Source organism: Hyposmocoma kahamanoa, unplaced genomic scaffold (genome assembly GCF_003589595.1).
Source record: "Hyposmocoma kahamanoa isolate Upper Pololo Valley unplaced genomic scaffold, ASM358959v1 99702, whole genome shotgun sequence".
In the NCBI taxonomy this organism is placed as follows: domain Eukaryota; kingdom Metazoa; phylum Arthropoda; class Insecta; order Lepidoptera; family Cosmopterigidae; genus Hyposmocoma; species Hyposmocoma kahamanoa.
The window spans coordinates 1,446,454-1,464,522 of NW_020656001.1; the positions used below are offsets into that span (position 1 = coordinate 1,446,454).

Genomic DNA, 18,069 nt, shown 5'->3' on the forward strand with positions numbered 1-18,069 from the left:
TTTAAAAATCTTACAATTTGTATGTCTGTGTAACATTATTTTTAACCGACTTCAAGAAACGGCATCTCAATTCGACTGTATGTTTTTTTTTGTATGTTGTTACGCGATAATTCCGGTATTTGTGAACTGATTTTCATGATTCTTTTTTGTTGGAAAGAGGGTACCTCCATAGTGGTCTCATTTCATTTTGAAGGAAATCATCCACCTCTAAGGGTGGCTGATCACATGAACATTCATTTTTATAAACAGCGTCTAAATTTTACTTAAGGAGCAATTATTGTAACGGTTGGTTTTGCTATTTCTCCAATTCAAGGCGTTTTTCTCTCAATATACTTTGAGTAGTGAGAACCGATTTCTATTATCTCCTGTGTCAAGTCCTGTGTAGTGGCGAACTAGGAGATATTTCAATAAAGCTTGGCAAATAAATATAATTCCATGTACTTTAGAGGTCGGTTTTTTTAGTACACTGTACTGAGATTATTTCCTGTAGTTTTGTGCAATTTAAATGCAGTTTACTTATTTTGGTCAATAATTTCTTAATTTGTAAGTACATTTTTAACTTCGCAAATGCCGTGCTGTCCTAGCAATGCAAGTTTACTCCTATTGTAATGCAATCACCGGAGGAGAAGCAGGAAAAACTATTTTGATAGGTCAAATGCTTTGGGTATTTACTATCAAATTAACGTTTTACAATAAACAAAATCTCAGTACAGAGTACTAAAACACCGATCTCAAGAGTACTAGAATTACATCTATTTGCCAAGTTTTATTGAAATCGGTTACCGGAAAGTGCGCAAACCCGGATTCATCCCCTAGTTCGCCACTATACGGGACTTGACACAGGAGATAATAAAATTCGGTTCTAACTACTCAAAGTATATTAAGAGAGAAAAACGCCTTGATTTGGAGAATAGCAAAATCAACCATTAAAATAATTGCTCCTTATAATAAAATTTAGGCGCTATTTATAAAAATGAATCTTCGTGTGAACAGCCACCCTTAGAGGTGGATGATTTTCATCAAAATTAAATGGGGCTACTATGGAGGTACCCTCTTTCCAACAAAAAAAGAATCAAGAAAATCGGTTCACAAATACCGGAGTTATTGCGTAACATACAATATGCTAATCTGTAACACGATAGGATATAATTCGCCCGATCATGTAAAATCTTGAAAACAGGCATAACATAAAAGTCTAAAACGAATTTTTGAAGAATAAAATATCTAACTTTTTAAAATTTGAAAATTGTCCAGAGGCTTAACGACGCGCCTCGCCCCCTCTACCCCGTCAGTCGCCATCGGGTGCTTGTGCGGACCAAACTTCTTAAAATGTAGGCTCGCGTTTGAATGAAATTACAGGCACATGGGACTTGTTCGTACCGTCGCTTAGTATTATAAAAAAAACCATTCAAACGTTGTACGGTCTTAATCTCCTTTGTATAATCTTTTTCAGTCTAGTTTTATATTTAAATCCAAAATTTAAATGTGATTGTTTTAGGTGCCTGTTCTGACTTATGTATTCTGTTTTACTTTGACAGCTACGTGTTTTCTAACAAACCGTACTGTTAATGCAATAAGCGTATTAACTTAAATTTTTTCAGAATCTATGAAATACGAATTACTCACTTCCTGTGAAAGATTATTAAAATTCGTGCATAATAATAGTTACTTAAGGCGATGTTATCCTCGTCTTAAGCAACTTCAGAGTTTGTATTATGTGGTTATGCCATAAATAAACTATAAACAATGAGAAACTCACCATCCATAGTGACGTAACAAGTGGAGATGCCGACGCGGCCGCCGGTGCTGGTAGCTACGCACTTCCACTCACCCTCATCCGCCCACTCGGCACAGGACACTTCTAGCAAGTACCCGCCAACGCCGTCTTCAACAATGTGATACCTGAAAATTTAAACACGTGAGATGGGACATCACATATAACCAAACTGAGGATATAGCATAGGTAGTAGCCGTACAGCTCCTTGTGAACGAGTTCGTCCAGGGAACTACTGCCGCCTTACCTATTTCAGCCGTCAAACGGTAATGTTCATTACTGTGTTCCGGTTTGAAGAGTTAGAGTGCTTGTGAAATTACCGGCACGTGGGTCTCAGGGTGACCGCCGCAGTGCCCCTAAGATCTTAACGATTTAAAGCTCTGAGTGGCACTGCAACTGTTATGTATAGGTGTGTCGCTTACTCCCATGCTCTCTAGGGATAAGGATAAAGAGATGTCCAGAAATTATAAAACAAAGAATTTATGTATGGTGGTTTCCCACACCCCGTCTGCGTATAATTTAACTTTGCAATTCAATAATTATACGTATGAGAAGTAGTTATTTATGGACCTTCCGTTTGTAAATTTTTTCCGGTTGCCCTTTTACCGGTAATTTTGACTTGGATTTTTTAAAGTACTTTCTCAATCTGGTTGAGATGTAGGTACTGTGGCCGACTTTCCCTACTCTACTAATGTTCCCTTTCCTATTCTAGTCAGTACATCGAGTATCAAACCACAGTACTCTCTGAATTCACTATTTCTTTCTTTTTTTAACCGACTTCAAAAAAGGAGGAGGTTCTCAATTCGACTGTATGTTTTTATTTTGTATGTATGTTACGCGATAACTCCGGTATTTGTGAACCGATTTTCATGATTCTTTTTTTGTTGGAAAGGGGGTCCCATTTCAATTTGAAGAAAATCATCCACCTCGAAGGGTGGCCGTTCACTCATGAGGATTCATTTTTATAAATAGCGCCTAACTTTAATTTAGGAGCAATTACTTTAATGATTGATTTTACTATTTCTTCAATTCAAGGCGTTTTTCTCTCAATATACTTTGAGTAGTGAGAACCGATTTTTATTATCTCCAGTGTCAACTCCCGTATAGTGGCGAACTAGGGGATATTTCAATAAAACTTGGCAAATACATTCCAAGTACTTTTGAGGTCGGTTTTTTTAAGACTCTGTACTGAGATTATTATGATACCCAGTAATGGGACTAACAAGTCGTGCACCTGGTGGTAAGCGACGCCATTCACCCTGAGACGTAAGTTGACAAGTCCCATGTGCCTGTAATTTTACCAGCACACTTGTCCTTCAAAACAGAAACGCAGTAATGCTCACTTGCTGCTTGGCGGCTTTGAAATACGTAAGGTGGCAGTACTACCCTGAGCCTACTGCTACTAAAATTCTTTATTTTGCCTTAATATCTTACAACGAGCCTGAAATTATTTGATTGAAAAACAGTAAATTAAAAATAATGATGCTTACCTATCACTAGCCTCAACTTTGCCCTCTTTGTTGTACCAAACAACACTGCGAGGCCATGGAGGAACTACGATGTGGCAGCTTAGACTTAGAGGGTTGCTTATTTTCACGAATTGATCTTCTAGTTCTTTCGTGAAAATCGGCGGAGGCTCCGGCGTTACGCTACTGAAAGATCAACAGTAAAGACCTTTATGTCGTGACGTGATGTGAAAAGCTTTTTGCTAACACATCTTCTATGAAAATTATAGGGATGGGAACGGGCAAAATATCGTCGACGACGATCGTTCCCGTTCCCGTCGCGTATACTTGAATACTATGTTTTTGTATGTAACGATATTAACAATAGATCACGCGAAAAATCACGTTACGTATGCTGCGACCTTAACTGTGACTGTAATTTGAATTTCATTTCAATTTTTATGTTCTTTGTCAAAAACTTACACAACACATTATTTATTCGTCAGGACAACTCATTTTCTTCGACAAGGCATACTGTCTTTACACTTTACAAAATGGCGGAATTGGTCGTTACAAAATGGCGGAAATTGTTATAAGAAAACGCGACTCATCAAAATCTAAATCTTTCACAGGTCTCCTGAAGAGTAAAAATGGGTTGAATTTTCCTGTAGTAAGTCAGGTGCATTCTAATGTACACGTGGAACAGACCATAGCTATAGAGTCCGTTGCCACCCATAAGGCAAAAGATTTTGAAGCTGTAGCTAATACATTTAGCTGTAGTAAAAAAAGTAGCAAGCGTGTAGGTTAGAAATCAAATAATATTTCAAGTAATACCTTGCGCTGGGTTTCGCTGAACCCTCTCTACTACGACCGACAACATGTACTTTTGAGGAGGAGTAAGCGCGTCCCATACAATTAACTGCTTCGCAGGTATACGTGCCCAGAGATGTGGGGTCCTCGGCATTGGCTGTTAACGCAAATACATCACCGGCCTTGATTTCTCTACTATCCTGAAATGTGCAAATAAAAAAGACGATTTTAGTAAAAGCCTGCGTAAGCCATGTACGAAGTTTTGTCTAATAATTTTTCCGTCTTCTCATGACATAAATCTTGCAACCATTTTTCGAGTTTATTTTTAAGTTCATACTAATTTAATGTAACGACAAGGCAATAGGAGAAAACCCGTAATGCAATTGCGATGTTAGACACAATATCGTAATAAAATATTATAAAATTGTTACATATTACCTTGAACCAACGTAATACAGGCGTGGGGACTCCAACTACTTTACATTCCAGGGAAACAGTGCCCTGTTCGGTCAATAGGGCGCGTAGCTCCTCCACGAACTCCGGCCGCTTGTACGCTTTAGGCACTGTTGACAAAGAGTACAAAAAAAATTAATAACGGTAATTAACGACCGTTTACGGTAGCTTCGATAACCGAACAGCGGCATGAACAACTTACTGCGATAAATACCAGGCCGATGCAATATCAAATATGCAACGCTAAATAATATACCCTATTGAATTTTTTGCCTATAAAATGCCTATAAAATTTTAAGATTTCCTTCGATTTTCATGGGATCCCCTCATCAGATTCTAACTTATTGGCAATGGGACCACCACGAGAGTGCATCCTTTCAAACAAAAAAAGCATTTTGAAAATCGGTCCACAATCGACGGAGATATCTGAAAACATTCATACAGCCGAACGTGTAACCTCCTCCTTCTTTTTTGAAATCGTTTAAAAAATGTCAGATAAGTACAACATAAACTTCAAAGTTTGCTATTGGTAAATTTATTATGTTTGTAAAAAGTTATGGAACAAAAATTGTTCCCGTATAATTCATTATAACTTTTTTTTTATAACAAACTACTCGGAAAAAACCTACTTCAAAAGTTTGCTTGTCGCATTTTTTATTGGAATTACATTTATTTTCCAAGTTTTATAGACATACGTTAACAGAAAGTGCACGGTTCCAGGTTCATCCCCTAGTATGCCACACTTAGAAGTGGAATAATATGTTCTTCATATTTACGTGGTATACTGAGGTATCCTCTTTCCAACAAAAAAGCATCATTAAAATCGATTCACAAATGCTGGAGAAATCGCGTAACATATAAAAATGCAGTCGAATTCATACACCCTCTTTTTTTTTAAGTCGGTTAAAAAGTAATACCCGACCAAATCAAAAGACAACGTCTCAAGTATGAAGTTTCATTCGCATCAGGTGTCTTCTAATTGCGTTTTGTAAAAAGTCATGGATAGTCAAGTTGTTGTTTATGATGTTTAGCAATATAGTTTTGCGGGGTTGTTAGTGTTTTCAAAGTAACCCTGTATAAAATAATCTCAATACAGAGTACTAAAAAAGCCGATATATTATATATGTATTATATATATGTTATATATATATATACACACATATACATATATAGTTCGCCACTATACGGAACTTGACACAGGAGATAATAAAAATCGTTTCACTACTCAAAGTATACAGAGAGAAAAACGCCTTGAATAAGATAATAGCAAACTGAACCATTAAAACAATTGCTCCTTATAGTAAAATTTAGGCGCTATTTATAAAAAAATGAATCTTCAAGCGTGAACAGCCACCCTTAGAGGTGGATAATTTTCTTCAAAATGAAATGGGACCACTATGGAGGTACCCTCTTTCCAACAAAAAAGAATCGTCAAAATCGGTTCACAAATGGCGGAGTTATCGCGTAACAAAAAACAAGTCGAATTGAGAACCTCCTCCTTTTTTTGAAGTCGGTTAAAAATGATAATTATGTAAAATTACGTATTATTAATCGCACATAACAACTTAATAGTATTATCTCAAAAATTGAATTATATTATATTATTATTCCTATTTAATTTGAAAGTGACAGTGTTGTCCTGTCATTTTGAAATGAAATCGTATACGAATGACATACATTTGTAACGAAATTTTGAGATATAGTCTCAATACAGAGTACTAAAAAACCGACCTCAAAAGTACGTGGAATTACACCTATTTGCCAACTTTTGTTGAAATCGGTTACCGAAAAGTGCGCAAACCCGGATTCATCCCCTAGTTTGCCACTATACGGAACTTGACACAGGAGATAATAGAACTGATTTAGTTCTCATTGCTCAAAGTTAATGAAGGAAAAACGCCTTGAATAAGAGAATAGCAAACTGAACCATTAAAACAATTGCTCCTTATAATAAAATTTAGGCGCTATTTATAAAAATGAATCTTCATGAGTGAACAGCCACTCTTAGAGCAGATGATTTTCTTCAAAATTAAATGGTACCACCATTGAGGTACCCTCTTTCCAACAAAAAAGAATCATCAAAATGGGTTCACAAACAAAGAGTTATCGGGTAACATACATACAAAAAAACATACGCTCGAATTGAGAACCTCCTCCTTTTTTCGAAGTCGGTTAAAAACGAAAACTAGCATGAAATAATATTAATAAAATTGGGTCCCCTTGGCAAGGTGCAGAAAATGCTGGCAGCGTGCCCCCTGTGTATGGCAATGCTTGGGTTTTCCAGGCAAGTTCTTTTTCGTTTGATATTGGGAAGAATTACAAGACTCACCAAGTACATTAAGGTGTGCGGAGCAGCTGGCTCGGCCACCCGCGTTCTCGGCGGTACAAGTCCAGCGGCCGGCGTCGTCGACGCTGACGGTGGCGATGTCGGCGCACCAGAAGTGCCCGTCGCGCACCAGGGCCACCCGTTCCGCTTCCATAAGCCGCCGGTCGTTGCGGTACCACGTCACCTGAAACACGTGAAAATTACTCTCATAATTTTTAATGGCGCTAATATTTAACATAAATAATAATCTCAGTACAGAGTACTAAAAAAACCGACCTCAAAAGTACGTGGAATTACTTTAACTTTAATTAGCAAATAGACATATTTGCTAAGTTTTATTGAAATATCCCCTAGTTCGCCACTATACAGGACTTGACACTGGAGATAATAAAAATCGGTTCTCACTACTCAAAGTATATTGAGAGAAAAACGCCTTGAATTGGAGAAATAGTAAAATGAACCATTAAAATAATTGCTCCTAAATTAAAGTTAGGCGCCATTTATAAAAATGAATCTTCATGCGTGAGCAGCCACTCTCCGAGGTGGATGATTTTCTTCAAAATGAAATGGGACCACTATGGAAGTACCCCCTTTCCAACAAAAAAAGAATCATAAAAATCGGTTCACAAATACCGGAGTTATCGCGTAACATACATACAAAAAAAAAGTACAGAACTCTTAATGCAGATCTTCATTCTTTAACCGACTTTAAACAAAGGACGAGGTTCTCAATTCGACTGTAGGTATGTTTATTTTTTGTATGTATGTATGTATTTTTTGTTGGAAAGAGGGAGGGAGGGAGGGAGGGAGGAATGACTTTTGAGGCCGGTTTTTTAGGACTCTGTACTGAATTTATGGTTTCACCGACTTTTTCGCCGTAGCGCCACCCCAGAGAAATCCATGAAATTTTTTCTTTACTCATCCAGACACCTTTATAATTTTACTAATAACTAAATAATAAAATAAATATTCTGTACATCATTTACTTTTAAAAAAATAAATGTCACTAAAACTATTGGTGCCAACGTCAAAGTAAAACGTTACGAAAAATTGGGGAAGGAAAACCAGAAAGGAAAGGAAAAATATTTATTAAACGCCATTGTGTATAACCTGTATTGTGTATCAAGGATGTTGTTGTTGATGGATTTCTTTTTATACATATCAGCGAATGTTGATTGTATGTATTTAAAAAATCGCGAAAAATGTACATTCTCACAGAATCTATCTACATGAAAAAGTTTTCTATTTAACAGACTTCAAAAAAAGGAGAATGTTCTCAATTAAGCTGCACGTTTCTTTCTGTATGTTACGCGATAACTCCGGTAAGTATAAAGTTGTGAAGCCATTTTAATGATTCTTATTTGATTGAAAAGAGGGTACCTCATTAGTAGTTCCATAAAATTTGAAGAAAATAATCCACCTCTAAGGATGGCAAACTAAAGGATGAATGACTTTTCAGGTCGGTTTTTTTAACCGATGTCAAAATGGAGAAGGTTCTCAATTCGACTGTATGTTTTGTTTTGTATGTATGTTACGCGATAACTCCGGTATTTGTGAACCGATTTTCATGATTCTTTTTTGTTGGAAAGGGGGTTCTTCCATAGTGGTCCCATTTCATTTTGAAGAAAATCATCCACCTTGAAGGGTGGCCGTTCACGCATGAAGATTCATTTTTATAAGTAGCGCCTAAATTTGACTTAAGGAGCAATTATTTTAATGGTTGATTTTGCTATTTCTCCAATTTTAGGCGTTTTTCTCTCAATATACTTTGAGTAGTGAGAACCGATTTTTGTTATCTCCAGTGTCAAGTCCTGTATAGTGGCGAATGTAAGGATATTTCAATAAAGCTTAGCAAATAGACGTAATTCCACGTACTTTTGAGGTCGGTTTTTTAGTACTCTATACTGAGATTATTAGTTTTTGGGGTTGTTTGATTATGTGACATTTATTAACAAAAGAATTCAAGCTGCTTAGCTTAATCATTATAAAATTTTGTCTAAGTTATATTCTGAAAACAACATCTGAGCACACAGAAATCTAAATAATTAGATTGTGACAGGTCTGCTTTTTCAACTAACAGTCTGTTTCTGGAAGTTTAGTAAGTAATTCCAGCGTGCCTTTTAGGTCATGCCACGGCTCAAATGTTCGCAATGGATATCAGCATCGATAAATGTGCGGATATTTGCAACAAGCCTATTGTGTACGTATAAACAAAGTTCTATTTCTATGGACAATTTTGTATTTATACAACATCAATAGGGAATCCCTATTTATCCGCTCACGCGATGCGCTCCTCCTACCGCAAAATGGCGGCTATTTGGTTTCGCAAATTAGAAAAGCATTCAGTTTAAATACAAGTTTTTATAAATAAATATTATTATTCTGCATTACTCAATAAATACCCTTCGTACTACCAACAAAAACATCTCAAATAAAATGCAATGCAAAGTAATACACCGCAAATCCTGCACTTAAAAAGCACTAATGAAATTTTTGGTGTACTTGGATAAATATGATAATATTCCGTTTGAGTGGTTCTAACGTTTACCATGAAATTCCTCCTTAAAGTACAGTTTATAAACATTTATATTCAAGGTAAACTTAAAAAACGCTACTTACGGTATGTTTTCAATAAATAAACACCAAAATCACCAGCCCAAACAATAACACACACGATTGTCGTGACGTATTTTTGAAGTTGTTTATTTTTTTAAATGACAGACCCAGGCATTAAAAACATTATGGTTTGCTAGAGTAGTTACCGAAATAACAATTAATATTAGTTCTTTTACCTGTTATAACTTCGATATCCGATAAATCGGTATAAAATCATCACCGGCACCTCTAGGGTGTGGTATGCGTCTACGGCTGCATGTATCGCGTGAGCGGGTAGTTAAAAAACTTCGCATAAGCGTTTAATAATAGAGCGTTCACTTGCATGATGTAATTTATGATATTCGCTTTGCATAAATCTTCTTCGACCCTGAAATTTAGGCTAGACTTGATCTTACTGAGCTTCGCTTGGAAAATGAAACTTAAATTCAAATAATCTCCGATAAAGAACAGTGTACTCCATAAAAAATCCTTGGTAGCCTAATGGTTTGACCTTTCAGGCAAAAGCCGCTAGTTCGAATCCGGGCTTGCACCTCTGAGTTTGATATTTAATTTGAAATTTACCACGAGCTTTCCGGTGAAAGAAAATGTCGTGATGAAACCTGCACGTTGAAGAATGTTCACAACCCTCAGAAAACGTGTAAAGTCCCCAACCTGAATTGAGCCAGGGTGGCGGACTATGGCCTAAACCCTCGCCTGGGGGAGACCTGTGCCCAGCAGTGTAACGTACAAATGGGTTGGTGATGATGATGACTCCAAAAAGTCAATAAAGTTATAGTATTTTAGCAACTCGTCGAAACCACTTCTTTACGTGATCGGTAAAAAACTCTATATGCCAAATAGTAATTTTTACAACATAGCATTTTAAAGAGAATGGCTCTTAATATGGCATCTAGAATCAATTAAGGTCAAGTTAAATAAAAAAATAAACGACGACTTAACGTCCTTTACCATTGCGCGATTATTAGCAACTGCATTGGCGAAATCGCCATTTTTTTTTTTGTATCATTTTTATAATAATACTCAACTACCGTACATAGTTATTTTTACTTGACATTGGCGAAATCATCGATTATTTCGATGGGGCCATAACATTTAAAAGAAGAAAAAGAAGCAACTGCACGAAAAAGTATTCAGCGCGATTGTCGCAGCAACTTCCACCGCGTTCGGGGAGTAGCGTAGTAGAGTAGTAGAGGTATTGTATGGTATTGTATTTATAATTTTATCAATTTTCATATTTTATTCACTTTTGTAATTAAATTAAGATTGATTGTACATTTAGCTTTAAGTCTTACTATTGCGTTTGGGTTGTGTATGTAATAAATAAATAAATAAACTGTAAGCAATATGTAATAAATAAATAAATAAATAAATAGCAAATTAATTTACTTCCGTTGTTATTGAATCTATTAAGTAACATTTTAAAAAGCGAGATTTTCATTTATTAACCGACTTCAAAAACAAGGAGGAGGTTCTCAATTCGACTGTGTTTTTTGTTTGACTCTAAAGTCCACTACCATAACTCCAGTGGCAGGTTTGTGTCCAGACCCGGGCGGCGTCGTGGTGAATGTTCACTGATTCCACGGCGCCGACTCAACCGGCGAGAGGGAAACCCGGGGGGGTTTTAGTGGGGTAGGCCTTCCAGTGTGGAGGGAGAGTCCCCACATAACCCCTGAGTCTCCCTGGGCTCAGGGGTATCCATAAAGATTACCCCCCGTCAAAAAAAAAGTTTTCTATTCTATTCTATTTTATTTCAACGTCCGATTTGTATACATAATGTTACTTCTTCTAGAGGCGCTGTATAATTTGTCATACAAATTGTGAAATATGTTTCGAGGTCGCTGCCGACAATTACCAATGTAGATAGGACGACCTCGATGTGCATACCTCAATCAGATGGAGGATGTCCTTAGAAAAAGCCTTGAGACTGGCACCAACAAGAAACGAATATATAAAACACCCAATGCTAGTGGAGGAAACGAAAGGTATGTCGCACATAAAGGTATGTATGTCAATAGCTTCTGCCTACACCGGCTGGAGACAGACGTAATGGTACATAATAGTATTTTTTTATAAATATAAACCAAGTGACTGGTGGTAAGCGTCACGCCTATCCATAACAGTTGCTGTGCCACTCAGAGCTTTAAATCGCAAAGATCTTAGGACCTAGTAAGCATGAACACTACTGCTACTACGTAGTAGAGTTTGTACGTATTTCCAGTGTAAACTGACACTCGTCGTCATTAGTGACCATAGCAAAACTATATTTGACAAGGCCTATGTGTACTGGTACATAATACTTGATAAATGACAATAATATAACACCAGTAAATTGGTGTGGCAAACGATGAATTTATAAATAACATATATATTTTTTTTATGATATCGAGAGACGAAGCGAATAAGTGACACTTCCCACTCAGTTTTAAATCGCAAAGTCCTGCTGTTATCCATAATATAACAAGGCAAAGTTAATTAGGCAGAAAATCTACGATTAATTATACAATTACCCAGAGGAGAGCATTTGTTTACACCGCAGAATCTCAAAACACACGCACATGTGTGCGTATCCTAAAACAGATCACGAAAACAACGGATGTAGTTAAAATAGGCAAATTATGTCATTCCACCTCTGCGCGTACGCATTCTCGCGTCAAGGTCCGCTTTTCTCGTGATGGTGAATTTTTAGGGTGACAGTGATATGTGGCCAGCAGAAATCGTGTTTGTAAAATATGAGTAACTCGAAAACCGAATAGATTTTTCTTTTAAATACAGATTATTTTTTATGTTCACTTTTATGTGTGCAGTCATATTCTACTAAGGACAACGCAACATTATCAGCTAAATTTGATAAGAAAAGTCCACCGTATCAAATCCATACTGAATTTACAATCAATGCCATAAAATGTCACATTATCGCGGGAATAGAAGAAGCAGTAACAATATGTTAATTTAAATAATACCACACCAACGTATCGCATAATAAGGCACTGAACACATGCTCTTCTTAGTTTAACATTTACACTGATCTAAGAGCAATTACACACGGCGACGTCTGCAGCGCTTCAGTCGCGTTGCAATAACAATGCAGTCTCTAATCCTCTACCTTTAAATACACGCGTCACTTAAGCAGCGATATAATCGCGATGCAATCGCATTGCACGTGGTTAATTATTCATCATAAGCAACGGCATCAATGCAATCTCGCGTCAAATGCGTTTGTATCGCCGCTAAAAGTCACCGTGTGTAACCGCTCTTAAGACCATATTTATAAAGAATACGGTCTAAGATGTAGCAGAGTTAATCATAGAAATCTTGAATGATAGCTAAGAGATGTATAGGGAATTAAATAAAAAAATCCGAAAATAAATTGCGTAGGTATATTTGTTTTTTTAAACAAACCAACGTTTAGGGCCCTTTACAGGTCTCATTGTCACGGCTGACTGAGATGGTAAATTTGACTGTTTTCTCAGAATGGGAGGCACCCACGCGGGTCCAATACGGATTGAGAACTTCACACACAACATTAAATTGCTTTGCAATGTTGCATAAATGTTTCCTCACCATCCCAACTAGCACACAAGCTATATAACCTATAAGATGTATATTAGCTTTTTAAGGGATTTACTATAATACTTAAGTTCTTCAGTAGCATATTCAAAAGTAATTAAACAGGCAAGTCGTCCAATAGCCATAGTATTAAGTTAGTATTTTACCGAGTGGTTTAGCAATATAATAGAACATCAATACTCCGCTTTAAAACCTTGGACTCTTAAAAGAAGACACTAACTGCTGGTGTAGGGGAACATGGGGTATTGGGCGCCCGCGGGTAATGAGAACAGTGTTAAACTGGACTTTCCCAATGCTCGTATTTGTGCAAACGGCACTCCTAAGTCTTCGTTAACGTTCGGCAAGGTTCGAGTCCCTTAGACGCCCCCTTAGAACCCCACGTTTAGTCGTATGAGATGATTGGACGTTTTTCACTCCGCGCTTATAAAATTTGCTAAATTTCATCATCCCAGGTAAGCATTAAAATGCATAGATACTACATTGTATTTACACTAGCTATGTCACCATATCTATCAAATTTTAGAAGTTATGCTTGAAGTCACAATAAAATAGAAATGTTTTTACTGTTTTATTCCTTTTTCAATTCGATGTTACGCGGGTAATGAGAGCTATGTGGCTCTCCTAACCCTATTGCAATATTCACTGGATATTCCTTTTGCACTTCCTTGTTTATTCATTATTAACTAAACTGACTAACTAACATTAACTGCCTCCGTGGCCGAACGGTTACCATGCCGGACTGCCACGCAGAGGTCCCAGGTTCGATTCCCGGGCCGGGAGAAATGTTTGTATGCCCTACATTTGTTTCTCTCGTGAGTTTGGGTGTAATTTGTGGCTGTCTATATGTGTGTCCATGGCACCCGCGACACAGGGTTTCCCTAGTGCGGGGCTATGTTGAGTGTGTGCGTTATTTATTATTTATTTTATTTATTACTTTTTAACTTATATATTTTAATACTTTAATTTTTTTCAGACTGATTATATATAATGGCTCCCATTTGACATACAGGATTCTTACCGGCTCCCATTTCCCGAACTATGGGGTAATGAGAGCGAATGACATGTTTTAGTTTTTTCTGTTTTAAGCAAATATTTTATTTTAGTTTCATATTTTTTCTGTGATTATCTAGTACCCAGATATGTGAAGCGTACGTTCATAACTAATAAAAATTTAAATTTCATAAATTGTGACTTTTATTGTCAATTTTCCTTAGTAGGCTCCCATTCCCCCACGCTCCCCTACTTCTAAAAACGTACCACAGCGCGTCAATGCCATGTTATTAAGAACTTCTAACCGGCTATTGTACGGCTTGTTATTAGAGCTTGTGTGCTAGTTGGGATGTTTTCCTGCCCCGAAAAGCTCATGGTCAATTTTAAATTTAATTTCGCACATAAATTCCGAAAAAACTCAGTGGTGAGGGAGAGGCGGTACGTCAAACTATTAGGTTACCACGGCTTCCAATTACAATTAGGTTTTACCCATTGACTTACAAATAAATGGACGACGGGTCTAATACAAAAACCACGAAAAAAATGTCCCAAGTCAACCTATTTAAACGTAGTGACATGTAAAGGAATATGAAAAAGCTAAAACGTTGAATTTAAATTGTAATGTCATCGCAGTACTGTCTAATTTTGCTTGCTTCTAGTCTTAGTTGCTGTTAGTCGAACAAACGAAGACTAAAGCGTGAGTGACGCTCTGTATACGATTTTAATGCCCTATAAGTTCGGACACTTTTTAGCGCGGACCCGACGTCCATATAATTGTAAGTCATTGGTTATTATAGTAAATTTTGTAGGAGCAATAGAGGTCCTTGTGATAGAATTCGTACTGCGTTACCTATTTCTGCCACCAAGCAATAATGCGAGCATTACTGTGTTCCGGTTTGAAGGGTAAGGGTGCTGGTGAAATCACAGGCACATGAGACATGTCAAATTATGTCTCAGGATAGCGGGCGCAGTGGCAGTGCCCCAAAGATCTTTGCGATTTAAAGCTCCGAGTGTCACTACAACTGTTGTAGACAGGCGTGTCGCTTACTACCAGTCGCACTTCTTGTTCGCCCAGTCACTTGTTCACATTCGAAGAACGCATCGGTAAAACTAAATATAAAAACTCAATTCTGACTCATCCATCTGTACCATGTATAATAGCGTCTATTTTCGGAGCCACTCAAATACAGTTTTGATTTCGTATTGGAGTAACTTTCAGTTTCAGAAGTCAGTCAGGCGGAAAGCTAGTAACGGCAGTTTTGAGTTTCATTTAAATAACCTCGTATTTGAATAAAATAGAATAGAATAGACATTTATTGCATCGCCACTACATATAGTACAAACAAGTGTATCAATCTGTTAGCAACATTGACTTACAATTATATGGACGTCGGGTCCGCGCTAAAAAGTGTCCGAACTTATAGGGCGTTAAAATCGTATACAGAGCGTCATTCACGCTTTAGTCTTCGTTTGTTCGACTGACAGCGAAGCAAGCAAAATTAGACAGTACTGCGATGACATTTCATATTCCTTTACATGTCACTACGTTTAAATAGGTTGACTTGGGACATTTTTTTCGTGGTTTTTGTATTAGACCCGTCGTCCATTTATTTGTAAGTTAATGGTTAGCAACCTTAAACAAACAAAACAAACCAGAAAAATTAAAAATCAAAATGAAAAATACCAAAGCAAGAAAAAAACTAAAAAAACCGTCTTCAAAAGTCATTCATCCTCTAGTTGGGTGGCAAACTTCTCTTCTTCAAATTTAAATGGGACCACTACTGAGGTACCCACTTCATTCATTCAATAAGAATCATCAAAACGGTTCACAAATGCCGACTTATCGCGGACTTATCGCGTAATATATATGCATACAATAATCTCAGTACAGAGTACTAAAAAACCGACCTTAAAAGTACGTGGAATTACATCTATTTGCCAAGCTTTTTTATAAATCGATTACCGGAAAGTACGCAAACCCGGATTCATTCCCTATTTCGCCACTATACGGGACTTGACACAGGAGATAGTAAAAATCGGTTCTCACTACTCAAAGTATATTGAGAGAGAAAAACGCCTTGAATTAGGGAATAGCAAAGTCAACCATTTAAATAATTGCAATTATAATAAGATTTAGGCGCTATTTATAAAAATGAATCTTCATGCGTGAACAGCCACTATTAGAGGTGGATGATCTTCAAAATTAAATGGGACCACTGTGGAGGTGCCCTCATGGATCATGAAAATCGGTGCACAAATACCGGACTTATCGCGTAACATACATACAAAAAAAACATACAGTCTGAGAACCTCCTCCTTATTTTGAAGTCGGTTAAAAAAGCATACAGTCGAATTGTGAACAACGTGCTAATGTGCTGTATTAACGGTCACAGACAGTACAGACTTGAAGAGAGAGGACAGGTTAAGTATTAATGTGGTGGTAGTGCTTGTCTTGCTGTGGTGGTGAGCATGAAATTACAGTACGGTCAAGATAAAAATAAACTACCCTATTAAACCTAACGGTGAGACCTCAAGAGTCGTCCCTATGAATTATCTAACAATGTAGCCCTACAACCTAACGGTGTGTAGCCTAACCTAATCATAAATATATAGACGGAGAAATATATATACAAGATATGAACGGGAAGTCTGTCACCAGGAACCTAAGGTGACAAATGGAAGGTTGGAATGAGGTAAGGAAGGACACGTCGTGGAATGTGTGCTGGAATGGTATTCTCACTACCGGTCAAGCAGACTCACAAGACCGATCTACTGACGGCTAAGGGAGCTTTGACCATAGTGAGAGGAGTAACGGGTAGTACTAAGCAGGACGGTAAGTTGGATGAGTTAAGAACTGATGGTAGTGGATAACTGAATACATTTGCAATGGTTATTACTATTTATACAATTTTTATTACAAATACATTATGATAGATTTTTCTTAGTGTGCTGTGTGTGTTGGGTCACACACAGCAAACTACAAACTCTTTCTGTTAATTAGTCAATCATGTTGCACTTGTTGTCTTATGACGAAGTCATTTTTTGTGACAGTTTAATTGTATGAATTTAATTGGATGTTCAAAGTTGAACAAATTGAGAACCTCTTCCATTTTTGAGGTCGGTTCAAAAATCTCATTCATGCATCTCTTTCACACGGCGCGTAGTCATACGTTTTTTTATCGAACACTCTCAGAACAAGCGGCGTCTAGTATTGAAGCATCTTTTTAAGAGGACACGCATAATTTTAAGACCAGCGAATCTTCTGTGGTCAACAATTTAATGGTATCTGTAGTGGAACAAAGGACCGTTTTTTTTTTCATAATTTCTCAGTTTTTCTCAAATTTGTCCCGGGTGCCATAGACAACCACAAATTACACCCAAACTCATGCGAGAAATCAATGTAGGCAATCGAATCTGAGACCTCTGCGTGGCAGACAATGGTAACCGTTCGGCTGCGGAGGCAGTTAATGTGTTTCAAATGTGGCTAACCCAATACCTTCTGTTCTTCCGGCGTCAAAGTCTATAGAACACGTCTTCTATACCAATACAAAAGCGCAAAAAACCATGGATCACAGACGTGTTCTCAGGGCAATTGCTGTGTAAACACTGCGGACATCCGTCTTTTGAACGCAAGAAAATATACCGTGTGAACACCCTTCTGTCTATCCGTTTTTAATCAAATACAGTAAAAAACATGCAGGACAATGCCTTGTGAATGAAGACTTATTCGAACAAATTGTATAGTAAAGCAACATCTGACAAATAATAACATTTCAGGAGCGAGATTTGAAGATTCTACGAACGAATTTTGCGGAAAACTTTTTTCATGTTTAAAATTTCATACATATTTATTTTATAATTTCTGGACTTCTCTTTCTCCTTGTAGTAGACTTGTGCCTGATCGGTCCTTAGAGGGAGCGATCCCAGTTAGTTCAATCGGTCAACTGAGCTAGGTCGGTCTTCTAGTTCATTTAGTTCATCAAGTTCCTTAGTTGTTGTCCTTGCTCGGACATTGTACGAATGCTCCAAACCACATACATCAAAAGTGTCTAGGGATCAAGTACGTTTAAGAGTATTGCTGCAATTAG

General features: G+C 37.3%; 1 protein-coding gene across 1 annotated transcript in view; it reads right to left on the reverse strand.

Annotated features, from left to right (window-relative positions):
* LOC113239161 (titin homolog) overlaps window positions 1–18,069 on the reverse strand; it is a 111,961-nt gene that overhangs the window by 60,726 nt on the left and 33,166 nt on the right. Inside the window, exons 2-7 of the mRNA XM_026476033.1 lie at window positions 9,791–9,842; window positions 6,812–6,992; window positions 4,468–4,592; window positions 4,054–4,229; window positions 3,265–3,423; window positions 1,760–1,902 (exon numbers count right to left, since the gene is read on the reverse strand). Of these exons, the coding sequence (XP_026331818.1) occupies window positions 1,760–1,902; window positions 3,265–3,423; window positions 4,054–4,229; window positions 4,468–4,592; window positions 6,812–6,992; window positions 9,791–9,842 (836 nt within the window). The remainder of the gene's footprint in view (window positions 1–1,759; window positions 1,903–3,264; window positions 3,424–4,053; window positions 4,230–4,467; window positions 4,593–6,811; window positions 6,993–9,790; window positions 9,843–18,069) is intronic.